The sequence below is a fragment of the Engystomops pustulosus genome, chromosome 8 (assembly GCF_040894005.1).
Source record: "Engystomops pustulosus chromosome 8, aEngPut4.maternal, whole genome shotgun sequence".
In the NCBI taxonomy this organism is placed as follows: Eukaryota; Metazoa; Chordata; class Amphibia; order Anura; family Leptodactylidae; genus Engystomops; species Engystomops pustulosus.
In genome coordinates, this window is record NC_092418.1 from 126020711 (window position 1) to 126047138 (window position 26428).

A 26428-nucleotide genomic window follows, 5' to 3' on the forward strand; every position below is an offset into this window, starting at 1 on the left:
CGTCCTTACTGAAGGAAGTCCCAGCAGTCAGACCCTCACGCTTAGATTATCCCACATCCTCAGGATTGCACTTGGTACAACAACCTTGAAGGGGTTTTCCTACAAATTCAAGTTAGGCCTAACGTGCTGATCGCCGGGGATCTCAGAGAGGAGACCCCCACAGATCACGAAGACGAGGGGTCCGATGGGGTCCCACATCCCTCACTCAGACCCCTCGTGGCTCCATGACAGTAATGGAGCAGAGGGATGAGCATGACCGTCCGGCTTCATACATCTCAACGGAGCCAACAAATTGCTGAGCACGGCGCTCACTTATCTAATTATAGACTGATTTCTTTAAACTAGAATTCCAGAAATCCCCTCAAAATCATCAAATGTTCTCCAAGATATAACTTTCACTTCACTATAAAATGTGTCAAGTAATAAACCAGCGACACGAGCGATTGTAAACGCTGCGCCGAAGAGCTGACACTCTACATGCTCGTTTGTGGATGTGTTGTAATGCAGAACTCACAATGCCTCATTAAAAAATAATACACAATCCGAGAACTTTTTTACTATTTGTGGATAATGTGGAGGAGTAGTTCTCCTCAGGTTTTTGAAGGCGACCAATCAGAGATCAGCTTTCATTTTAAAAACTGCTGTGGATAAATCTAAGCTGAGCTTTCATTGGTTGCCATGAGCGGTGTATATTTTGCCGCCTAATCTCTCTGCCGCGCATGCGCAGTGCTATTCCTCCAGTCTGTGGTATCCTTCCGCCAGTCAGCTGCTGAGCGGGACACTGTCGCCATGTATCACGGCTTCTGGAGTTCCCGCTTCGCGGCCGCCATTGTCAGTGTATACAAGTGATCCCGTGTAACAATGGCTGTCTGTTGTATGTAGTTATGAGCTGTCACTGCAGGCTCCGGTGTAGGTGTGAGGTAATGAGGCGGTGAGCTGCGCCAGGCCTCCGCCCCCGCTGTGACCTTACAGCCGGTACCTTATAACTCTCTCCCGGGCAGCGGCGGCGGCGCAGTAATACTTCGCTATATATCCCGCTCCTGTAGCTGTGTCCCGCCTCCGTCACGCACGCACGCGCGCCCCGCAGCCAATCGGCGCGCGCGTCTTAGTCACGCCGAGCAACGCGCTCCGCTATTGGCCAAGGACGTAACCCCGTGCCCTCCGGCCCTCCCCTATCAGCGCGGCGTCACTACGTCACTGCACGCTCGCCCCGTGCCGGTGACCAATACGCGTCGCCCTTGCTGGGAAGCGGCGGGGCCGGAGAGGAGACAACATGGTGAGTGCGGCTCTCCGGCGTCTATGTGTGTGAATGGCGGCCTGGAGCGCGGTGCGGCTCATGTGCTGCGGCTTCCTCCTCATTGTGTGCACGAGACAACAACGTGCTGCGGCTCGTGGCCTGAGCCCTGGTTACATTGTGTGGATTCAAGCCCGGCGCGGGACTACAACTCCCAGCATCCTCAGGCTGATGAGTGGATCCCCGATCCCTCCATCTGCTCAGTGTAAGGGGGGGGGGGAGGGCTGGACCCCCAATATTTGTGGGGGATTCGCCGCTTCCACCACAGATCTGAACCCATAATAATATGTAGTAAAAGTTCTGCTATTCTCCAATAGACTTTGGCTGCGGTCACATGTACCGCTAGACGCTGGCGCACAGGGGGAGGTCCTCGGCCCGAACGCACATGTGTTTCCAGGGAAACGCATGTGATCGGCTTAACAATCGCATGTGTTTCTCTTGGAAACGCATGAGCGTTTGGGCCGAGGACCTCCCCCTGTGCGCTAGCGTCGCGTATTGATGGACGCCTAGTGGTACGTGTGACCGCGGCCTTTGTGTCGGCTCCTCAGTGAATGATCTTGCTGTCAGTGAATGGAAATCTCCTTGAGTTCCTCCTCCGCACTGCGCAGTCCGTATTGGCTGCGGTTTATACCGTACGGATTTGTGCTAAAAATCTTCTTCTGCTGTGGAATCCAGGAACATAAGACACGGATGTTTCCACGCAGAAATTGTGTAGAATCAGAGGCGTAGAGTCAGGGTTTTACTGCAGAGACGTCTCCTCTGTGGTCGCACCCCTGCAAACAAACAGGGCACGGATCAGACAGACCACGGCATGAGAGTTCAGGACTGATGGAGGAGGTGAATACACGCCCAGCCTGGCTCCAGATTTTTTTTTTTTCTCACTCTTGGACAACCCCTTTAATCGGTGGTATCTCACGTCTACTGGAAATAAACTTGTGTGAATGAGCCGCCACTGGTGAATCCGAAACAAATCTCAGTCTGTGTCAGCTGAAGGATAGTCTCTGACCTGAACCCAAAGCTTTCGGTAATGTTGTGAGGATAAGCCTCACTGTATTACGTACGAGACATTCCTGCTGTGACGTGGAAACATCCGGGGAACCTGAATTATAGATAATAAATACAAGAACGAGTAAAACGTTTGTGCAAACTTTCCCTTCACAGTAATGATGAGTGATCTATATGTTCCAAGTTATAATTCTGCTCCTGATTCTCCGTGAGAACGCGGCTTTATTTCTATCAACGTGACGGCTGAACGCAGGAAAGCGATTGGGCGCTAAAATAATATTCAGCATCGTTTCCAAATCTCTTCTTGCTGTAAAGAGAAAAATGATTTGACATTGTTTTCAGGCTCTGGATGTAAACATAATTGTGTCTCTGGTGAATACATTGTAGCAGCTCAGGGTGTGATGTGATTGGAGGATTTCTACCACATGACTACACATCACATGTCTTGCATGGGGAAATAGATTGTTACTCTTTTAAGCAGTGTGTAATATGAAAGTCAATTAACCTGCGTAACCCGTGGTCTAGGAAAGAAGAGGCAAAGTGTCTCAGCAATCTGCAGAGCGCCCCCTGGTGTAGTCATCTGTTATTACATTGCTCCAGACTCGATGCAGTCACAAGCAACAACCACCCAGAAACGCCCACAAAGCCCTTTATATATTAGATGGCAAAGCTGAATACTCATCACTGCAATATTGTACCAGGGAGTTCAGGACCCCCGAATAGTGGAGGTTTCCCAGCAGCAGATGCCCACAGTCAGGGAGTACACCCCTAACACAGTGATGGGTATTATTGTGTGGCCTGTAGCAGTCTTGATGACAGTAGGGATCTGGTAGTCTGGCAGGGAATCTCTTATACACAGGGACCCCCGCTGTTGTGTGTACTCCCCATGTGCTACTAGCTGCTCCTTTTAGTCTGTGTGACTGCTGTAGATGGACTGTGCATGTACCACCAGACGCTCCATTTAAATCTTGATGCGTTTTGCACGCTCACACCCTGAGGTGCATCCGACAGAACTCGCATAATAATTTTTCTATGCAGTCTGCCGATCCGATCATAACATAGAAAAACACAGGAAAATAATGGACCCATCTAGGATGACACCAGAACCACAACAACTGAACTGCTGCTGGCTGCGCACGCTACTGTCTAGTGTGGTCGATCGGCCTAAGCAACTTACAGGAACGTTCCAGTCACAGCTAATAGCTTAGTGATGCCGGGTGCAGGGCCGGGAGGGAGGAGCACGACTCATTGTCTTTCCAGAACCTGGAGCCCTGCACAAGATATAACTCAATGACTCTGTGATTGGAGCGCCCCTTTAATGTGCTGTACAACCTCTGTGACCGGTGGACTCTTTATTCTTTGTTTTCAGGCTTCGGGCGATGGCACAAATGGACCGAGTCAGCCGGGGCTGTATCCAAACGGCTCTCGCATGTTGAGGGCACAATATGTAAGTAACGCTCTAATTTTCTTGTTTTTTATACTGTGAGATGTATAAATAGTTGTACCGGACAATAGCGCCTCACATGTGCAGTGGTCCTGTGTGGTACTGCAGATTAGCCAGATCACTGCAGTAGCATGCTCCATCCATGGCCGGGGGGGGGGGCTGTTCTTACTCATAGATCCAGGCACCGGGACTGTGGGATCTTCTTATCATGTTTGCTATCCATGGTCTCCTTCCTTCTGACATCAACTTTTACAATTTATGCTAATTAACCAGAAGGTCTCCTGCAGACGTTACCAGAGCTCCCCCCTACTGCAGCATCACAGGCTATTACACTGTGCTGGAGCACTTCCCTCAGCATAATTTTGATTTTAGAAGGAAGGAAGCCATGGACACATACAAGAAGATGTCTGCATCTATGAGTGACTGCCTCTGGTTTATTTTCGAAGGTAAATTTGTTTTAAAGGGATTGTATTGATTATGAAATATTGTACATTGCGATCATGAACCAGTCAGGCCTCTTATTGCCTCTGATCCAGCATGTTTCCTGCCGTTCCCTGGAGAGTACTGGGCCCGGCGCCCGCCTCTGAGGCCTCTATGGTTTGTAGCGATGACAGGAGGAGGTACCTGATGGGTGTCATAATCCTGGACAGCCCCTTTACAGGAAGAACCTTATATAGACGGATAGTCGGCATCGGGGATGATCTCCCAATAACTAAAGGGAAAAGCGTGGCTACAGCCTCCAGTGTAGAGAGGGTCACATTGATGCCGTGCTCCGGAATATGTTACCGCTTTGACCTGTGATTTTGTATTTTTCTGTCCTATGATATTAATGTTGTTTGTTCTGTAGATGAGTCCTGTTGCCCATTACCCTGCTGTAGGAATGGGTGGCCTACCTCCAAGGCCAGGTTTGGCTCCACCAGGGATGATCCCACCCTTGATGACACCAATGGCCGCTCATCAAATGGGTCAGGTAGGTGGTTACAAAAGACTCCTTTATAATACATTGTGCATTTAGTTGTAATGAGCTCCTTCCATCTCTCCATGCAGATGGCTCCTATGATTCCCCCTCTCATGTCCGGCATGATGATGACCACTCACGTAGCGCCGGGCACGTTACCAGCAGGTATCCAGGTAATGTATCTAAGCTTTTTCATCCCTGTGTTTTATTTATTTTTTTTATCCGGTTGATGCAACGTTTCATATAACTGCTAATGGTTTATGTTTGTATTTTTTCCTCAGCCGGGTGTGGATCCCTCATTAGGTAAGGAAAAGGGTTTTCTGAGCCCCTCACATTCATCGGAGCCTTTAGTCAATTTGCATTGAAGAATAAATGATAAACCCACTCAGAGCCTGATACAAATATTAATACAAAGTATAGACTTTATATGTGTGATTTGTATCTACTTTCATTTTGTTTTCTCGTACCCTCCAGCACTTAGGGCTGGCCGTTTATAATTGCCCCCATTAGAGGCAGGGGGGGTGGTTAAATGTTTAGGATTAATAGTGCAGTGTAGTGAAGCCCATGGGGGCGGCTCTGACAACCTACTGCACCCACCTCTTGTTTGATTCCATAAATGACTTTTTCTGCCTGTATTGTATGTTCTGCACTTATCTGTCACCTGGAACCGCAAATAACCTAGAACTTATTTTTACACTTTTCTTCCCCCGCTTCCAGCCCAACCTGCACTTACCCCGGTAAGTTTCCTGAGCTGTAGGACCTGTGTTACATATCTTCTGTTCATTAAAGGTAGAAATGTATTAAATTGTTATCTCGCTTTCTTCCTAGTCGCCACATCCTGTAATTTCAGCGCCGCCATCGATTACAGCTAATAGCGGTGCTAATGAAGAACCGGCCAAACCGGTAATTTACTTCATCCATCCCGTCTCCAGCAGCGTTGATTTGTTTTCCTGTTCTTACACCAAATTATTATTATTTTTTTTGTTCCTACTTGCAGAAATCTTTGTGGACGGAGCATAAATCACCAGATGGTAGAACCTATTATTATAACATTGAAACCAAGCAGTCGACCTGGGAGAAGCCGGATGAAATGAAAAGCCCAGTAGAGGTGAGACATGGTGTAAGTTGTATGTGTGGATACAGAGATGCAGAGCAGAGCCATTCATTACATTTTTGCTTTTCTTTCTAAATTTAGCAAATGTTATCTAAATGTCCGTGGAAGGAATTCAAATCGGATTCTGGGAAGCCGTACTATTACAATTCCCAGACAAAAGAATCTCGTTGGGCCAAACCCAAGGAGCTGGAGGACCTGGAAGGTAAGAATAATGTCACCTTTAAGCCCCTTACACTCTCGCAGCGTGTGCTGGCTGGAGGCAACAGAACTGAACCATGGCCTGTCTGATAAGTTCTGGTTGTTTGCTGTCTGCCCCGATAGTGTGTAAGGGGCCAGAGGTTTCCTTTTTGACCATCACTTTGTTCAAAATGATTTGTAACATTTTTTTTTTTTTTCATTCTCTTTATAGCGATGATCAAAGCAGAAGAAAGTGGCAGGTATGTTTAGTAGCCTTACTCAGATCCAGGCATCGTGACTGTGGCAGTCTTATGTTTGTTATCCATGGCCTCTCTTCTTTTAAAATCAACTTTTATAATTATATTAATGAGCCATAAGGATTTCTGGAGGTGTTACCAGAGCCCTTCCGTGGTGTTGCTTCATGGGCTGTTAAACTCTCATTTCCCCCTGCTCCTCAGCACTTCCCCTATCCCTCTCTGCCTGACGTTTAATCTCAAAGTGTGAGGGTTAAAGTGCTCCTGGACAGTGTAACATCCTGTGAATCTGCATCCCTCCTCATGAGCATAATTTTAAAATTTGCGTTTAGATGCGAGGAGGCCATGGATTGCAAATTGAACCTTCCCCATTTAGTAAAAGTCCTAGTTCTGTATGGACATTTGAAGGGGTGTTACTTGTGATACGTGAATAGGTATAAAGAAAGTCGTCCTGTACCACCTGTGTTTTTATGAATAAATATTGAAGCGTTCCTGGTGAGTGCCGCGGCTTTCTTTATACCTATTCAAGATTACACTGTTTTCCTGCTGAGCACCACCTGTGGCTTCACATCACTGCTATACATGCCATACGTCACCCCAACGAAACCGGGGCTCAATTGTGTTTACGAGGTGTTTGGGGGTAGTGCCAGAGCCACTCTGCTCTCTATTTTACTTGTGATACGTGGCCTGTCCCTTTATCCAATGAGTCTTGCTGCTGACAGACCCCCCAATCCCCCAATCACTCGTCATTTGCTAAATTGTAACATTTATTTGCTCTGTTTTTAGCGTACAGGACCCAGCAGCGTCTGCAGCAGTAACTCCTGTCCAGACGACTACCCCGGCTGCAGAAGCGGTCAGTACCACCACCCCGGTGCCCATGGCTGCAGAACCAGAGCTTGCTATGCCCACCACCCCTGCCATGGAAAGTGAAACTATGCTCAACGACTGTGTGGAGGAGCAGCCGCACTCTGTGGCCTCTTCTATACATGAGAAGGAGTATGAAGTCAGCAGCAGCGGCGCCGTGGAGGAAATGGCCAAACTAGAGGTTTTACCGGAGTAAGTATAGAAGTGTCTCCCACTCATCTGATGGACTCCGGGCCCTGCGGGACACCAAGCCGATTTCTTACCAGAGATTGTTCCTGGTCTTGCAGAGTTTTGGGTTGCCTGGACTTTGAGAGGAGGGTCCCATGGAGTCGTTATATAGTTTGATATCAAGGGACTTGTGCAGTCTGCCCACAAATGGTCAATGTGCCTTATGATGATATATTCTTAAAGGGGTTGGCCACTTTTCAATAAATTAGTCAGACACGTCTGTGCATGTTTGTGTCTTTGCCTCCTGTGAGAGCTGCACTACCTCCGGTTTCTCTCTCCTTCTGTACGTCTGTCATGGCTGCCCCCAGTTTGTCCATTTTCTCTCTTCTCACTGACCCACAGGGAAGTGGAGGAGTCCTCGTCTCCTGCGGCAGATCTCTACTATTTACCACTGTAGGATCTTTCTTTCTATGCAGATTGCACCGATTCTACACACAGAAATAAGGCATCACGGATGATGGATGAATTAGGGAGCATTCAGGGTTTATTATCGGGGCACATAGGCAATTTATGTTAGTGGCCAATCCCTTTAAAATATTCTGACATATTGGTGTGAGGGCTGCTGAAGAGCATCAATTCCCAGCCTTTTTATGGCTTACATTACAGCTGATCCTGGAAGGCCTATTCTGTATGGAGTAGGTCAGGGAGACTTTGGGTAACCCAAACTGCAGCTCAACAGAGTTTCCCAAAGGTCCCAGAGATCTTCAGAGGAAATCTACCATCAATATCCATCATGATAAACCAGGGACACTTACTCATTGATCCAGGCACCGTGTGGTAATCTCTTTTTAGATTTGTTATCCGTAGCCTCATTCCTACTATAATCGACTTTTAAAATTATGCTATTGAGCCAGATGTGCTCTGGAGGATGTAACCAGAGACCCTCCGTGCTGTGTCCTCACTGGTCTGCTTGAATCTCAGTGGTGGAAGCGCTTCTGCACAGTGTAACAGCCTGTGAAGCTTCAGCATGAAGGGACTCTGGTAACGCCCTCCCTAGCACTCCAAGCAGCCATGAATAACTAATACAAGAAGATTCCACAGTCCCGGGGCCTCGATCCAGGAGTAATTTACCTGGTTTGTCAGGATGGAGTTTGATAGATTTCCTTTAACTCTTCCCTGTGAATAGATGGGTTTTGGTGAAAAAACGCTTGGTCTCCTTCAGCCATTTACAGCTTCACTCCAGGAGAAGTGACTGCCCTGGGACTACTCCTGCTTGAATGACCACAGTTTTGCACAGTTGACGCTTCTAACAGTGAACATTAAAGGGTTATCCCTCAGGATAGACCGTCAGCATCAGATTGTGGGGATCTTTCTCTCCAAGCCAATGCCTGATGGTCTATTAATTGTACATATTATATTTTTTGTTTGTTTGTTTTTAGTTCTGCTGTAATAGAAGAACCGGAGGAGGAAAAAGCTCCCAAAAAAACTTACACTTGGAATACAAAAGAGGAGGCCAAACAGGCGTTTAAAGAACTGCTAAAAGAAAAGGTAAAATATCATGTAACAATCCAGTAACTCTCTGGGTTTCCTCCTCTTCTGGTAACACGGAGGTAAAATCTGAATGTTTACGTATAGTGACCCCTCCATTGTCTTCCCCAGCGAGTACCGTCCAATGCATCGTGGGAACAAGCTATGAAGATGATTATTAATGACCCTAGATACAGGTGAGTGCGGAGCAGAGGGTGTGGCAGCAGGGGTTATATGTATATGTGATATTGGGTCACCTCCTCCGTCATTCCCTCTGCAGCGCCCTGGCTAAGCTCGCCGAGAAAAAACAAGCGTTCAACGTCTACAAAGTCCAGACTGAGAAAGAAGAAAAGGAGGATGCCAGACTGAAGTATAAGGAGGCCAAGGAGACTTTCCAGAGGTTCATGGAGAATCACGAGAAGATGACCTCCACCACCCGATACAAGTAAGACTGACCCAAATCCAACGGCTTTGTGTGCACGACATGGGACCTCTGATAGTAATCTCACTTCTCCCCGTGTCTACCAGAAAAGCAGAACAGATGTTTACCGAGTTAGACGTCTGGAATGCAATATCTGAGCGAGATCGTCTGGAAATTTACGAAGACGTCTTGTTCAATCTAGCAAAGAAAGAAAAGGTAAGGTTGGAACATGCGGATATCTTCTGTATCCGGCTTATAGGGAAGCTACCAGCACGGACCTGCCTAATAAGATGGATCCAATGGCCGGTTCAGCACGGACCTGCCTAATAAGATGGGTCCAATGGCCGGTACAGCACGGACCTGCCTAATAAGATGGATCCAATGGCCGGTACAGCACGGACCTGCCTAATAAGATGGATCCAATGGCCGGTTCAGCACGGACCTGCCTAATAAGATGGATCCAATGGCCGGTTCAGCACAGACCTGCCTAATAAGATGGATCCAATGGCCGGTACAGCACGGACCTGCCTAATAAGATGGATCCAATGGCTGGTTCAGCACGGACCTGCCTAATGGGTCCAATGGCCGGTTCAGCACGGATCTGCCTAATAAGATGGGTCCAATGGCCGGTTCAGCACGGATCTGCCTAATAAGATGGATCCAATGGCCGGTTCAGCACGGATCTGCCTAATAAGATGGATCCAATGGCCGGTTCAGCACGGACCTGCCTAATAAGATGGATCCAATGGCCGGTTCAGCACGGATCTGCCTAATAAGATGGATCCAATGGCCGGTTCAGCATGGATCTGCCTAATAAGATGGATCCAATGGCCGGTACAGCACGGACCTGCCTAATAAGATGGATCCAATGGCTGGTTCAGCACGGACCTGCCTAATGGGTCCAATGGCCGGTTCAGCACGGATCTGCCTAATAAGATGGGTCCAATGGCCGGTTCAGCACAGATCTGCCTAATAAGATGGATCCAATGGCCGGTTCAGCACGGACCTGCCTAATAAGATGGATCCAATGGCCGGTTCAGCACGGACCTGCCTAATAAGATGGGTCCAATGGCCGGTTCAGCACGGATCTGCCTAATAAGATGGATCCAATGGCCGGTTCAGCATGGATCTGCCTAATAAGATGGATCCAATGGCTGGTTCAGCACGGACCTGCCTAATAAGATGGATCCAATGGCTGGTTCAGCACGGACCTGCCTAATAAGATGGGTCCAATGGCCGGTTCAGCACGGACCTGCCTAATAAGATGGATCCAATGGCCGGTTCAGCACGGACCTGCCTAATAAGATGGATCCAATGGCCGGTTCAGCACGGATCTGCCTAATAAGATGGATCCAATGGCCGGTTCAGCACGGACCTGCCTAATAAGATGGATCCAATGGCCGGTTCAGCACGGACCTGCCTAATAAGATGGATCCAATGGCCGGTTCAGCACGGACCTGCCTAATAAGATGGATCCAATGGCCGGTTCAGCACGGACCTGCCTAATAAGATGGATCCAATGGCCGGTTCAGCACGGACCTGCCTAATAAGATGGATCCAATGGCCGGTTCAGCACGGATCTGCCTAATAAGATGGGTCCAATGGCCGGTTCAGCACGGACCTGCCTAATAAGATGGATCCAATGGCCGGTTCAGCACGGATCTGCCTAATAAGATGGATCCAATGGCTGGTTCAGCACGGATCTGCCTAATAAGATGGGTCCAATATCTACCGCGCTCAGCAAGTCCCTGTCGAGCATAGGCCCAGGTCACATCTGTTAGGTTTATAGATAGAAGTGACTATACAGAGGTAAGGGTGTACAATGGGAAGACCTGCACCTGTTCTGTGCCTTCCAGCACCACTGGTTTTGGCTCAGAATAAATATTCAGCTTTCACGAGTTAACGGAGAAGTAAAGTGGTTTATTATAAAGACGTTTTAGATTGTTAGACCATCACCACCATAGACATGAACTTGTTAGACCATCACCACCATAGACATGAACTTGTTAGACCATCACCACCATAGACATGAACTAAGCAGCAGATCACATTAAGAGACCTGGCCCCTCCCCCCCCGTCCTGCTGACCTGGCCCCTCTCTCCCCCCCCCCCCCCCCCCCGTCCTGCTGACCTGGCCCCTCTTCCCCCCCCCCCCCCCCCTGTCCTACTGACCTGTTTGTCACTGGAGAACCCCTTTTAGTTTACTTGTGCTGCATAACAAATGTTCATTTGATTCTTCGGGGGGTGGGGGAAGGTCTTGTAATTTCTTATGATGTTGGAGAGTGATGAGATGTCATAACCTTGAGTGGATGATCAGAACCAGTGACATTCACCGGCTTGTAAGACTTGTTTGTAGCCGATCACTTCAGTTTATTGGATCTGAAGGCCGGAAATGCGCCTCCTGTATTTTTTTGCGTGTGGGCGAGACGGCCCCGATCAGGGCACGGGGCACAGGTCCTTGTGACCTTTAGAGCTGATTTATATGAAAGTTCTTCTGCCACGAGGTATCAGACGTTACTGCCGTGTGCTCTGTGTGTCGGCTCCTTTATGGTTGCCAAGTTATTTGTTCTCTTGGTGATTTCCAGGAGCAAGCGAAGCAACTAAGGAAGAGAAACTGGGAGGCGCTGAAGAACATCCTGGACAATATGGCGAATGTCACCTACAGCACCACGTGGTCAGAGGCTCAGCAGTACCTCATGGACAACCCCACGTTCGCTGAAGATGAGGAGCTGCAGAGTGCGTATTTTATTGTCAATATTTTTATGTGAATTTTTTTTATAAAAAGGTGAATTTACCAAAAATTAAAAAAAATACCCGCCATTGTTAAACTAAATTAAGTTACTAATGAACATTTCCCATATCTCGTCTGACGGCTCGGTCCAGCTCCTCCTGGTGCCTCAGCCCCTGCTCTTCTATTCTCTCTGCTCTATAAGAACTGGCTGCTTCATTTCCCCCATTTCTTCCTACGCGGAAGGTGAAAGGTTCCCTCGCGGAGCACAGCTGGGTGCAGTGACCTTGGTATTATTACAATACATTGCTCATTGATCTTTACACTTCTCCAGATATGGATAAGGAAGATGCCTTAATCTGCTTCGAGGAGCATATCCGCGCTTTAGAAAAAGAGGAAGAGGAGGAAAAGCAGAAGACATTGCTACGGGAGAGGAGGCGGCAGCGCAAGAACAGAGAATCTTTCCAGGTACGTAACAATATTGTTTATGTATAGAGATGGAGAGAGATTTTTCTGCATCTTTCTAAAGGATTTTGATCATCCTTGTAACTCTGGTTTCAGGTATTTCTGGATGAATTGCATGAACACGGGCAGTTGCATTCCATGTCATCCTGGATGGAGCTGTATCCTACTGTTAGCTCGGATATACGCTTTGCCAACATGCTCGGGCAGCCAGGTATGCAGGTTATATCTGTGTAGACAAAGTTGTGTCAGATGTTTGTTACAAAATTATGTAACATTCCTTCTCGCATTTTGCAGGTTCCACGGCTCTAGATCTTTTCAAGTTTTATGTAGAAGGTCTTAAAGCTCGATATCATGATGAGAAGAAAATAATCAAGGATATTCTGAGGGTGAGTATTCACAGCATGGTCCCTGCAAATGCAGACTCCATCACTGGGACCTACAGCTGTGGTGAGGGGCTCCATGCATCCAGGAGCAGAACGATGAGCGAGACGCTGCTAGATATGGAGACATCGGTGACATTTGTCTCCATCACTACTTGCATCCTCATTAACATTTTATCAAACGGTCTTCTATTCGCAGGACAAAGGTTTTGTAGTGGAACTTCGCACAACGTTTGAGGATTTTGTTATGGTTATCAGTTCTACAAAAAGGGCCACGACGTTGGATGCTGGAAATATTAAGCTCGCTTTCAATAGTGTAAGTTACAACGTCCATCCCAAGTGCAGTACATGCATCGTAAACCTTGTGTAATATAAGGAATCACTTTGTATAGTGCAGAGCACAGTGATGGGGTAGAGTTTACCAGGATCATGGCTTCTTTCCAGGGCCGGACTTGTTCACATCACTTGTCTAATTTACGCTTCCTCATTAATCGGACCAGATAGTTATCAGACTGGAGCTGGTGCCAGGACACAGTGTGCAGTTTAGCAGAGCTGTGAAATTGGTTTTGGTCTGCCAGCGTTATCGGCGGGTTCTGATAGGGCTAGTGGGGTAACACTGCTGCATCGCAGATGGCGCTAGGAGCTGCTCACTTTTTATGGGTGACAGGTCCTCGCTCCTCTTTAAATCGTTTCTCACTTAACTGGTTTGTTTGCAGCTTTTGGAAAAAGCAGAAGCTCGGGAGCGAGAGCGTGAAAAAGAGGAGGCACGGAAGATGAAGAGGAAGGAATCTGCTTTCAAGAGCATGCTGAAGCAGGCCGCGCCGCCCATAGAAGTGGAGTCGTCCTGGGAGGAGGCAGGTGTCACTCAATGATCTACTCTGCACATGTAGTACGGAGCGTTCAGGTGTAGCCTGAATGTCACTAGCGCCATACAATGAATGAGATCTCTGCTCGATTTGTCTTTATATGGGTTATTCCCATGTGACGGAATTATTTCTGTGTTGAAAATCCGTTAATCTACCATCAAATCCATCCCGATAAACCAGGGACATTACCCATAGATCCAGGTACTGGGAAAAATCATGGCAATGAGCCTGAAGGGTTCAGGGGTTGTTACCTCAGCCCCTCCATGTTGTTGCTTCATAGGCTGTTACATTGTGCCAGAGAACTCCCCTTCCCCCACTGTGTGAGTCGCAACAGGTGGCGGGGGGGCAGTCTGAGAAGAATATTTGTTATCCATGGCCTCCTTACTTTTACAATCAAGTTTTACTATTGAGCCAGAAAGGTTCTGGGGACATTACCATAGCTCCTCTGTACTGTTACTGTGTCCCCTACCCCTGATCCCTCAGCACTTCCCCCTCCCTCTGTTTCTGTACTCGCACAGTAGGAGGGAAAGTGCTCCGGTGCAGTGTAGATGCAGCACAGAGGGGCTCTAGTAACGCTCCCCCTCCACCCTTCTGGCTCATCACAATAATTTGATTTTAGAAGGAATAGATGTATAAGACCTATAAGAAGATCCCACAGTCCCGGTGCCTGGATCTATGGGGAATGTCCCTGGTTTATCGGGATGGATTTTGATGGTGGTTTATTTTTGCCCTGTTCACATTGTGTGGAAGTCGATGTAACTGTGATTTCCCAGCCGTGTATTTTCTCAGTTTATTTCTCTCTTTAGGTACGGGAGAGATTTATTAAGGAGCCGGCGTTCGAGGTCATTACGCTGGAATCTGAGCGGAAGAGGATATTCAAAGATTTTATGCACACACTAGAGGTTTGTGTTTTCTTCTACTCTGATTTATGTTGTGTAGCGCCTCAGCGCCGTGCAGTGGGCAGACCGGGTCACTACAGATCAGGGCCCATTCATTTCAGCGTGAGCTAAACTGCAGTGACTGTTCCAACAGAGAAGAGCATCATCTGCTCCTGTGCTGTATATTATATGTTATGGACATAATCTGGGGGGGGGGATCGGACCTTCACTAATCTGATATTGGAAACCTATTTCATGGATATGTTACGAATATTAGATAAAAATTACCCTTTCAGGTCCTGTATTCCCTACCATAAGCTTAATGTCTGTTTTACCTCTTCCCCCAGTGATCCAAGACACAATTACTTAGTTACTTTGTGAACTTGTGCATTGAATATATGAATATATAATCCTCTATATCTCACTGTTACTTGTCCTCCCTCCAGCATGAATGTCAGCATCATCACTCGAAAAACAAAAAGCACTCCAAGAAGTCTAAGAAACACCACAGGAAGCGATCGCGCTCACGCTCGGTCAGTGATGTCTCTGGTTACGTCTATAGATGTTTTTTATCTCGTGATGGGCCTGGACTAAAGGACATCAGTGTTTTGCTATTGAATAACCGTGACCCTTCCCTGTGACCCATTCATCACTTCACAGAATTGTTCCCAATTAATTGTTATTGTTTGTATGAAGAAAAGTTCTACAATTACTTTCTGTATCAATTACCCTGGCACCACATTCTTCATGAATACAGCTACTCGTAGGTTCCCCAGAGCCCTTGTAACTGACCCCCTCCTAAAGCTAAAATTTGTTTCCTTCACATCTCCATAAAATCAGAGTTATTAACTTACCTGTTATCCAGGGGCATCAAGAGCAAGTTGTAGGTGTGGCTTGATGTCATGTGACCAGGGTGACCTCATCTCAGGTTCTTTAGCCCCCTAACATTCGTAACCTGTACCCCATGCACATACCTGACCACATAAGATCACAGCAGGCTGCATGCACTTCTACTCCTCTCCATGCAGGCTGCTGGGATTTTATGACATATGCTTGGTGTACAGTTTAGTAATGTAAGAAGGCTAAAGGACCAGAGATGATGTCACCCTGGTCACATGTTATTACTGCTGCATGGAGAGAGACAATGGGTGGAGCTTCTGGATTCAGCCTGAGGCCACGCCCACCTGTACTCGCTACAGATGTCCCTGGATATCAGGTAAAATGATAAAGTTGATATATTGGGATCTAAGGGAAACCAATTGTAACTATAAGGAGATCAGTCAGTAACTAGGGCTCTGAGAACCTGCAGCTAGAGGAGTTTGTGATAAATGTGGCGACACTTTGCATTTACAAGTAGTATAAAAAAAACAAGCAAAAAAAAAACCTTTCCCTAGAAAAATCATAAAGTCCAGATCATCAACATATAAAAATGGTTATTCCTGGCAGAAAAACTTATAGAAATTTGTCCTCTGTTTCTACATTTTTAGGGCTCTGAATCCGAAGAAGATGATGAAAACCACACGAAAAAGAAGAGACAGCGATCGGATTCACGCTCGGGCTCTGAACATTCCACTAGTGGAGAATCGGGTCAGTTCTGGTTCTGCTCAGTGTGTGATGGGGAGAGGCTGCAGCTCTGGTTCTTGTGTTTCCTGTCACTTTCATTGCTCATTCATTTTCCATTGTTTATATGTTTGTTTCGCAGAAAAAAGTTATAAAAAGGCGAAAAAGCACAAGAAAAAGAGTAAAAAGAGAAGACACAAGTCTGTGAGTGACAGTCGTCCAGTAGTCATTGTTTTTTTTTTTTTTTTTAAGGTCTTTTTTTGAATTATTATTATTAGACCAATTCTAATTTTGTTTTGTGATATAGAAAGTATATGATGTCCTTTTTTTTTTTTTTTTTTAAGCTAGTTTCCAGATATATGACTAATGAAATCCCTGGTGGTTCCTCATTAGGGCGTCCATGCACAACTGACGGCATCCAATTAGCGCTGACTCTATGGCGCTGTCCTCAGGGGGAACCGTCTCCACCGGTTGTCATGTTACTCCCACATTTCCAGGGGGAATAACAGAGGAGCAGAGCAATGGAGGGTCATGTAGTAAAGATGCTTCAGGGTTATTCCATGGGGAATAGATATCCTCCCCTGTCCGTAGGGTGGCGGCTCCGTGTCCTGTGTCTCGGGTGCTGCTCCCCCTGCAGTCCGTGGCTCCGTGTCCTGTGTCTCGGGTGCTGCTCCCCCTGCAGTCCGCGGCTCCGTGTCCTGTGTCTCGGGTGCTGCTCCCCCTGCAGTCCGCGGCTCCTGTGTCTCGGGTGCTGCTCCTCCTGCAGTCCGCGGCTCCGTGTCCTGTGTCTCGGGTGCTGCTCCCCCTGCAGTCCGCGGCTCCGTCTCCTGTGTCTCGGCTGCTGCTCCCCCTGCAGTCCGCGGCTCCGTGTCCTGTGTCTCGGGTGCTGCTCCTCCCCCTGCAGTCCGCGGCTCCGTGTCCTGTGTCTCGGGTGCTGCTCCTCCCCCTGCAGTCCCCGGCTCCGTGTCCTGTGTCTCGGGTGCTGCTCCTCCCCCTGCAGTCCCCGGCTCCGTGTCCTGTGTCTCGGGTGCTGCTCCTCCCCCTGCAGTCCCCAGCTCCGTGTCCTGTGTCTCGGGTGCTGCTCCTCCCCCTGCAGTCCCCGGCTCCGTGTCCTGTGTCTCGGGTGCTGCTCCTCCCCCTGCAGTCCGCGGCTCCGTGTCCAGTGTCTTGGGTGCTGCTCCCCCTGCAGTCCGCGGCTCCGTGTCCAGTGTCTCGGCTGCTCCTCCCCCTGCAGTCCGCGGCTCCGTGTCCTGTGTCTCGGCTGCTGCTCGCTCTGTGTCTCGGGTGCTGCTCCCCCTGCAGTCCGCGGCTCCGTGTCCTGTGTCTCGGGTGCTCCTCCCCCTGCAGTCCCCGGCTCCGTGTCCTGTGTCTCGGGTGCTGCTCCTCCCCCTGCAGTCCGCGGCTCCGTGTCCAGTGTCTCGGCTGCTCCTCCCCCTGCAGTCCGCGGCTCCGTGTCCTGTGTCTCGGGTGCTCCTCCCCCTGCAGTCCCCGGCTCCGTGTCCTGTGTCTCGGGTGCTGCTCCTCCCCCTGCAGTCCGCGGCTCCGTGTCCAGTGTCTTGGGTGCTGCTCCCCCTGCAGTCCGCGGCTCCGTGTCCAGTGTCTCGGCTGCTCCTCCCCCTGCAGTCCGCGGCTCCGTGTCCTGTGTCTCGGCTGCTGCTCGCTCTGTGTCTCGGGTGCTGCTCCCCCTGCAGTCCGCGGCTCCGTGTCCTGTGTCTCGGCTGCTCCTCCCCCTGCAGTCCGCGGCTCCGTGTCCTGTGTCTCGGCTGCTGCTCCCCCTGCAGTCCGCGGCTCCGTGTCCTGTGTCTCGGCTGCTGCTCCCCCTGCAGTCCGCGGCTCCGTGTCCAGTGTCTCGGGTTCTGCTCCCCCTGCAGTCCACGGCTCCGTGTCCAGTGTCTCGGGTGCTCCTCCCCCTGCAGTCCGCGGCTCCGTGTCCTGTGTCTCGGGTGCTCCTCCCCCTGCAGTCCGCGGCTCCGTGTCCTGTGTCTCGGGTGCTGCTCCCCCTGCAGTCCGCGGCTCCGTGTCCTGTGTCTCGGGTGCTCCTCCCCCTGCAGTCCGCGGCTCCGTGTCCTGTGTCTCGGGTGCTGCTCCCCCTGCAGTCCACGGCTCCGTGTCCAGTGTCTCGGCTGCTGCTCCCCCTGCAGTCCACGGCTCCGTGTCCAGTGTCTCGGCTGCTGCTCCCCCTGCAGTCCGCGGCTCCGTGTCCTGTGTCTCGGGTGCTGCTCCTCCTGCAGTCCGCGGCTCCGTGTCCTGTGTCTCGGCTGCTCCTCCCCCTGCAGTCCGCGGCTCCGTGTCCTGTGTCTCGGCTGCTGCTCCCCCTGCAGTCCGCGGCTCCGTGTCCTGTGTCTCGGCTGCTGCTCCCCCTGCAGTCTGCGGCTCCGTGTCCTGTGTCTCGGCTGCTGCTCCCCCTGCAGTCGGCGGCTCCGTGTCCTGTGTCTTGGGTGCTGCTCCCCCTGCAGTCGGCGGCTCCGTGTCCTGTGTCTTGGGTGCTCCTCCCCCTGCAGTCCGCGGCTCCGTGTCCTGTGTCTCGGCTGCTCCTCCCCCTGCAGTCCACGGCTCCGTGTCCTGTGTCTCGGCTGCTGCTCCCCCTGCAGTCCGCGGCTCCGTCTCCTGTGTCTCGGCTGCTGCTCCCCCTGCAGTCCGCGGCTCTGTGTCCTGTGTCTCGGCTGCTGCTCCCCCTGCAGTCCGCGGCTCCGTGTCCTGTGTCTCGGCTGCTCCTCCCCCTGCAGTCCGCGGCTCCGTGTCCTGTGTCTCGGCTGCTGCTCCCCCTGCAGTCCGCGGCTCCGTCTCCTGTGTCTCGGCTGCTGCTCCCCCTGCAGTCCGCGGCTCTGTGTCCTGTGTCTCGGCTGCTGCTCCCCCTGCAGTCCGCGGCTCCGTGTCCTGTGTCTCGGCTGCTCCTCCCCCTGCAGTCCGCGGCTCCGTGTCCTGTGTCTCGGCTGCTGCTCCCCCTGCAGTCCGCGGCTCCGTGTCCTGTGTCTCGGCTGCTGCTCCCCCTGCAGTCCGCGGCTCTGTGTCCTGTGTCTCGGCTGCTGCTCCCCCTGCAGTCCGCGGCTCCGTGTCCTGTGTCTCGGCTGCTCCTCCCCCTGCAGTCCGCGGCTCCGTGTCCTGTGTCTCGGCTGCTGCTCCCCCTGCAGTCCGCGGCTCCGTGTCCTGTGTCTCGGCTGCTGCTCCCCCTGCAGTCCGCGGCTCCGTGTCCTGTGTCTCGGCTGCTGCTCCCCCTGCGGCTCCAGAAGTCTCCTGGAAAACCCCTCTCTATTTATCGCGTTGTGCAATGTATTTGCGATATCCCCAGAATTATCATTAGTTTATTGTAATACTTTTTGCTTCTCCCCTCCCAGAATTCTCCAGAATCTGAAGTAGAGAAAGAAAAAGAAAGGGAGAAAAAGGATCGAGACCGAGAAAGGGAAAGGGACAAGGAAAACGACAAAGAGCGATCGAGACAGAAAAATGAATCCAAACAGAAATCTCCAAAGAGGAAAGCGGTGAAAGACTCTGTAAGTGGCGCTAAGACCACAAAGGTAACGGCTCGTCACCATGTCCATTACTTTATGCAGCTGTTTTATCCTGTGGTATCACCGGACGTTTTAGCGGATTGGTTACTTCTGTCATCACTTGTAGGTGAAATATAATAACAGAAGCCCAAATACAGGGGTGAACGCGGCCTCGTTACATTGATATTTTTTTTTTTTATTTTTTTTTATGTTTAATTTTTTAATATTTTGCGTTTTACTCGTTGTTTTTGAACCTGCACTGGACCTCCGGGCCCCTCCTGCTCCCTGTTACCAGGCGCTGATGTTCTGATCACACTGGCATATGGACCGAGGTATAGCGCCTCCCGTCTCGGGAGAGTGACTGGGTGCCCACTGGGAGGCCCGTTGCCGGTGACTGGGTGCCCAATGGGAGGCCGTTGCCGGTGACTGGGTGCCCAATGGGAGGCCTGTTGCCGGTGACTGGGTGCCCATTGGGAGGCCTGTTGTCGGTGACTGGGTGCCCATTGGGAGGCCCGTTGTCGGTGACTGGGTGCCCACTGGGAGGCCCGTTGTCGGTGACTGGGTGCCCACTGGGAGGCCCGTTGCCGGTGACTGGGTGCCCACTGGGAGGCCCGTTGCCGGTGACTGGGTGCCCACTGGGAGGCCAGTTGCCGGTGACTGGGTGCCCACTGGGAGGCCCGTTGCCGGTGACTGGGTGCCCACTGGGAGGCCCGTTGCCGGTGACTGGGTGCCCACTGGGAGGCCCGTTGCCGGTGACTGGGTGCCCACTGGGAGGCCCGTTGCCGGTGACTGGGTGCCCACTGGGAGGCCCGTTGCCGGTGACTGGGTGCCCAATGGGAGGCCCGTTGCCGGATCACTTGACTTGTCTCTCCCATCTCCTGCTTGTGTCCGCATTGTTTCCTGTAATTCCCGAATCCTGTGCGGGGGTGCGGTGCAGCACATAGAGGAGGTGCTGATGGTTCATGGCTCCAGATCTACCTGGACATGTAGTTTCCTTTCATGCAAAGGATGTGACCATCGGAAAGGAAATCCCCCATCAGGATCCATCCTGATAAACCGCCAGGACATTTCTTACAGGAATCTATTTCCTTTTACTCGTATTGTTCTTTATTTTACACGTATTCACATATTTGCCGTGTATTTCTTATTTATTACTATCACATAATTATCAAAGAACATGTGCTGTTATTTTATGGAATGTTTTAGACCTAAGGAAGCGCCGAGTAGGAGGTGTATTGTGGACCCTTGAATAAACGGATGGCGGCGCCATTTGTAGTGGTAGAGCGTCATCCGACGTGTTGCCTTCCAATGCACTGGCCTCAGCTGGACACGGTTGAGTCCAGTGTTAGGCGTTATATGATATCACCACTGTAGCCTCAGAGTTAAAGGGAACCTATCATCAGAAATTGGTCTAATAAGCCACTAGCAGTGTGTGGTCAGGCAGCCGGTCCCCCTCCAGATTGTGTCTTTCATGGTCCTGTGCGGCTGCATTATCCAGAAAATCTACTCTGAAGTGAGATGTAAATTGGTTGTGTAAAGTCAAGGAGGCGGAGAGTTTAACACTGAAGTCCAGCTCTCCCTGCCTCAGAAAGCTCCTTCACTGTAATTGATGGTCTTGCATCCAGAGAAGTCACTAACCAGAACTCCTGAAGTTTGATGCTCAATGTCAATCACAGAGGAAGAGGTGAGGAGAGCTTGACTTCAGTGTTATACTCTCTCTGTAACATCCTCTAGATCAGTGATGGCTAACCTATGACACGCGTGTCAGTGCTGACACGTGTAGCCATTTTCACTGACACACGGCTGCCTGAGAGTTAAGTTTCATCCTACATGATCAGGTGCAGTAGCCAGGAGGCTGAGAGATTGCACTGAGCTTCCGGCACTCCCCCCTCCTCCTCCTCCCCCGGGCCGGCCCCTCCACATGTGTGAGCTGTGCCTAGTGTCTCCAGTCAGCACAGGTATCAGCATGGGGCACAGCAGGAGAGGTGACCCGGCCATACACCCAGGAGGCTCCTCTGCAGCTCCTGATAGTTGTGGGGGGGGGAGGATGGCAGCACAGACAGAGGTCACATCGCTGCTGCCTTGTGTGATGTCCCAGCAGCTGCCACCTCTACACTGACCATCTCCACAGCAGGGGCAAGGGAGGACAACCACTCTCATCATATAGTAAGTAAGGTCAGTGCACTGTATGATAGAAGACAGTCATCAGGGCTTGTGTGTCAGTTTTGTGACGTACAAGCCCTGAAATAATCGCAATGCCTTGCAAATCGCCGGACATTACGATTATTATGCTCCTCACACCTTCTCCATGCCAAGAGGGCATGAGGGAGATGCAGACAGCGGTGCTTGCGCCCTCTCTGTCATGAAAGTTCACAGGTTACTAAGCATTTCCACACCTGTCTGATTGTAAGCAATCTATTATAATGTGCGATTTGCACATAGTAATAGATGATTGGGAATATCCCCATATACTGCCAGACTGTATTATACTGTAGTATACTGTAGAATGGCAGTACATGGTAGGATCAATCAGGCAACCTACGGTTAAAGTACCCTAGAAGTTAAATAGTATACAGATTTGTTATTTAAACTATAAATATCACAAAATTATGTTTTTTTGTCAAGGTGACACACCGCCCGAGTTATGCTCGTTTTTTGGGCGAATTTTGACACACCAAGCTCAAAAGGTTGCCCATCACTGACCTAGAAGGTGTAACACTGCCTGACCATATACCTGACTTATTATGGTAATTTCTGATGACAGGTTCCCTGTAGTATCCGGTGAAGTTGTATTTCTGTTGCGGGTACAGTGAGGTAAGTCCCCGCTCTCCCCCCATGAGGTAAAGGTTCTGTTCTGCTCTTTGCAGGGTAATTGGGACACGTCTGGGAGTGAACTAAGTGAAGGAGAACTGGAGAAGCGGCGGAGAACCCTCCTGGAGCAGCTGGACGACGATCAGTAGGAAGAAGACAATACAATGTGACCGTCGCCCAATTCTTCTGGTTCCCCTTCCTCCAGCGCCGCTCCATGTACAAAGGAATCTCCACGGAGAACAAACGCTGAAGGTTAAAAACTCAAAAAGTTGTAAATTTTCTTTTTTTTTCGTCCTCTCCACATTTTTGCCTTAAGTAACTAATAAGAGAATGTGGCGCCTGATTATCCGTCACCCATTAAATCAACTTTGTTTTGGATGAAATCCATTTACCCCCGGGGGCTCCAGGGGGTCCGGACTGTGGTTCTGGTTACACAGAATCTTCTCCTCCAGTGATATTCCTGCGGTGACCTCTGACCGGGCTATTTTTGTACATTTTTATGAAGTATTAAAGCCTCGTCTTTTAGTTTTGTTCTAGTATTTATTAGAGAATTGGCTTTTTGGTTTCTTTATTTTTCAGCATTAGGAGCAGGACCACCCCCTGACGGTAAGGTCTGTCATTAGCATATTGTAGCCTAGAATTATGCTAATCAGGCTCTCCAGGGCTGGACTCCACCCATCTGACTGCAGGGAGGTGGAAATATTGAGGTTAATGCAGAACAATGCGCTTTAAAGTATTCAAAGATTCAAAGTAGCGATTGGTGAGAATGGAAAAGATCTTTAAAAGAAACCACCAGGATGAGGGATTGTAAACCAAGTACACTGACTGGTGTGCTCCTCCCTCTGGTACTGACATACTGGTGTGTGCTCCTCCCTCTGGTACTGACATACTGGTGTGTGCTCCTCCCCCTCTGGTACTGACATACTGGTGTATGCTCCTCCCCCTCTGGTACTGACATACTGGTGTGTGCTCCTCCCTCTGGTACTGACATACTGGTGTGCGCTCCTCCCTCTGGTACTGACATACTGGTGTGCGCTCCTCCCTCTGGTACTGACATACTGGTGTGCGCTCCCCCCCTCTGGTACTGACATACTGGTGTGTGCTCCCCCCCTCTGGTACTGACATACTGGTGTGCGCTCCTCCCTCTGGTACTGACATACTGGGGTGTGCTCCCTCCTCTGGTACTGACATACTGGGGTGTGCTCCCCCCTCTGGTACTGACATACTGGGGTGTGCTCCCTCCTCTGGTACTGACATACTGGGGTGTGCTCCCTCCTCTGGTACTGACATACTGGTGTGTGCTCCCCCCTCTGGTACTGACATACTAGTGTGTGCTCCTCCCTCTGGTACTGACATACTGGTGTGTGCTCCTCCCTCTGGTACTGACATACTAGTGTGTGCTCCCCCCTCTGGTACTGACATACTGGGGTGTGCTCCCCCCTCTGGTACTGACATACTGGTGTGTGCTCCCCCCTCTGGTACTGACATACTGGTGTGTGCTCCTCCCTCTGGTACTGACATACTGGTGTGCGCTCCTCCCCCTCTGGTACTGACATACTGGGGTGTGCTCCCCCCTCTGGTACTGACATACTGGTGTGTGCTCCCCCCTCTGGTACTGACATACTGGGGTGTGCTCCCTCCTCTGGTACTGACATACTGGGGTGTGCTCCCCCCTCTGGTACTGACATACTGGGGTGTGCTCCCTCCTCTGGTACTGACATACTGGGGTGTGCTCCCCCCTCTGGTACTGACATACTGGTGTGTGCTCCCTCCTCTGGTACTGACATACTGGTGTGTGCTCCTCCCCCCTCTGGTACTGACATACTGGTGTGTGCTCCTCCCCCCTCTGGTACTGACATACTGGGGTGTGCTCCTCCCTCTGGTACTGACATACTGGTGTGCGCTCCCCCCTCTGGTACTGACATACTGGTGTGCGCTCCCCCCTCTGGTACTGACATACTGGTGTGTGCTCCTCCCTCTGGCACTGACATACTGGTGTGTGCTCCCTCCTCTGGTACTGACATACTGGTGTGTGCTCCCCCCTCTGGTACTGACATACTGGGGTGTGCTCCCCCCTCTGGTACTGACATACTGGTGTGCGCTCCCCCCTCTGGTACTGACATACTGGTGTGCGCTCCTCCCTCTGGTACTGACATACTGGTGTGTGTGCTCCCTCCTCTGGTACTGACATACTGGTGTGCGCTCCCCCCTCTGGTACTGACATACTGGTGTGTGCTCCCCCCTCTGGTACTGACATACTGGTGTGTGCTCCTCCCCCCTCTGGTACTGACATACTGGTGTGTGCTCCTCCCTCTGGTACTGACATACTGGTGTGTGCTCCTCCCCCCTCTGGTACTGACATACTGGTGTGTGCTCCCCCCTCTGGTACTGACATACTGGTGTGTGCTCCTCCCCCCTCTGGTACTGACATACTGGTGTGTGCTCCTCCCTCTGGTACTGACATACTGGTGTGCGCTCCTCCCCCCTCTGGTACTGACATACTGGTGTGCGCTCCTCCCCCTCTGGTACTGACATACTGGTGTGTGTGCTCCCTCCTCTGGTACTGACATACTGGTGTGCGCTCCCCCCTCTGGTACTGACATACTGGTGTGTGCTCCCCCCTCTGGTACTGACATACTGGTGTGTGCTCCTCCCCCTCTGGTACTGACATACTGGGGTGTGCTCCCCCCTCTGGTACTGACATACTGGGGTGTGCTCCCTCCTCTGGTACTGACATACTGGTGTATGCTCCTCCCCCTCTGGTACTGACATACTGGTGTGTGCTCCTCCCTCTGGTACTGACATACTGGTGTATGCTCCTCCCCCTCTGGTACTGACATACTGGTGTATGCTCCTCCCCCTCTGGTACTGACATACTGGTGTGTGTGCTCCCTCCTCTGGTACTGACATACTGGTGTGCGCTCCCCCCTCTGGTACTGACATACTGGTGTGTGCTCCCCCCTCTGGTACTGACATACTGGTGTGTGCTCCTCCCCCTCTGGTACTGACATACTGGGGTGTGCTCCCCCCTCTGGTACTGACATACTGGGGTGTGCTCCCTCCTCTGGTACTGACATACTGGTGTATGCTCCTCCCCCTCTGGTACTGACATACTGGTGTGTGCTCCTCCCTCTGGTACTGACATACTGGTGTATGCTCCTCCCCCTCTGGTACTGACATACTGGTGTATGCTCCTCCCCCTCTGGTACTGACATACTGGGGTGTGCTCCCCCCTCTGGTACTGACATACTGGGGTGTGCTCCCTCCTCTGGTACTGACATACTGGTGTATGCTCCTCCCCCTCTGGTACTGACATACTGGTGTGTGCTCCTCCCCCTCTGGTACTGACATACTGGTGTATGCTCCTCCCCCTCTGGTACTGACATACTGGTGTATGCTCCTCCCCCTCTGGTACTGACATACTGGTGTGCGCTCCCCCCTCTGGTACTGACATACTGGTGTGTGCTCCCCCCTCTGGTACTGACATACTGGTGTGTGCTCCTCCCCCTCTGGTACTGACATACTGGGGTGTGCTCCCCCCTCTGGTACTGACATACTGGGGTGTGCTCCCTCCTCTGGTACTGACATACTGGTGTATGCTCCTCCCCCTCTGGTACTGACATACTGGTGTGTGCTCCTCCCTCTGGTACTGACATACTGGTGTGCGCTCCTCCCTCTGGTACTGACATACTGGTGTGCGCTCCTCCCTCTGGTACTGACATACTGGTGTGTGCTCCTCCCCCCTCTGATACTGACATACTGGTGTGTGCTCCCCCCCTCTGGTACTGACATACTGGTGTGTGTGCTCCCTCCTCTGGTACTGACATACTGGTGTGTGTGCTCCCTCCTCTGGTACTGACATACTGGTGTGCGCTCCCCCCTCTGGTACTGACATACTGGTGTGTGCTCCCCCCTCTGGTACTGACATACTGGTGGGTGTGCTCCTCCCCCCTCTGGTACTGACATACTGGTGGGTGTGCTCCTCCCCCCTCTGGTACTGACATACTGGGTGCGCTCAGTGCTGGTT

The 26428-nt window shown here is 50.8% G+C and overlaps 2 protein-coding genes across 4 annotated transcripts in view; one reads left to right on the forward strand and one right to left on the reverse strand.

Annotated features, from left to right (window-relative positions):
* Nucleotides 1-1128, reverse strand: part of ARL6IP6 (ARF like GTPase 6 interacting protein 6) — a 28057-nt gene extending 26929 nt beyond the window's left edge. Inside the window, exon 1 of one of the 2 annotated variants that reach the window (XM_072122497.1) lies at nt 980-1127. The gene's annotated coding sequence lies outside the window, so the exon portion shown is untranslated. Of the gene's footprint in view, nt 1-979 lie in introns of both variants that reach the window. The other variant, XM_072122496.1, reaches the window with a different exon arrangement.
* Nucleotides 775-22926, forward strand: PRPF40A (pre-mRNA processing factor 40 homolog A). Of its 2 annotated transcripts, none has more exons than XM_072122494.1 (27): nt 775-831; nt 3669-3746; nt 4591-4713; nt 4791-4874; nt 4983-5004; nt 5419-5438; nt 5530-5604; nt 5699-5809; nt 5897-6017; nt 6225-6252; nt 7033-7302; nt 8718-8826; nt 8938-9002; nt 9086-9250; nt 9334-9442; nt 11811-11961; nt 12288-12421; nt 12515-12629; nt 12713-12804; nt 12998-13114; nt 13515-13652; nt 14471-14566; nt 14989-15075; nt 16030-16129; nt 16245-16306; nt 19438-19617; nt 22458-22926. In XM_072122494.1, the coding sequence occupies exons 1-27, from the start codon at nt 790-792 to the stop codon at nt 22548-22550; spliced, it is 2787 nt and encodes a 928-aa protein (XP_071978595.1). In that variant the 5' UTR covers nt 775-789; the 3' UTR covers nt 22551-22926. The 2 variants fall into 2 exon arrangements, with proteins under 2 accessions (XP_071978595.1, XP_071978596.1); XM_072122495.1 differs by having other exon boundaries at nt 19438-19593.
* The last annotated feature ends 3502 nt before the right edge of the window (nt 22927-26428 follow it).

What these genes read in the sequence shown, in the direction of transcription:
- PRPF40A (XM_072122494.1), top strand. Translation starts at nt 790, where the DNA reads ATGTATCACGGCTTCTGGAGTTCCCGCTTCGCGGCCGCCATT. An exon ending in ATTAATGACCCTAGATACAG is followed by an intron (nt 9,003 to 9,085) that starts GTGAGTGCGGAG and finishes TTCCCTCTGCAG; the next exon opens with CGCCCTGGCTAAGCTCGCCG. An exon ending in GTGGCGCTAAGACCACAAAG is followed by an intron (nt 19,618 to 22,457) that starts GTAACGGCTCGT and finishes TGCTCTTTGCAG; the next exon opens with GGTAATTGGGACACGTCTGG.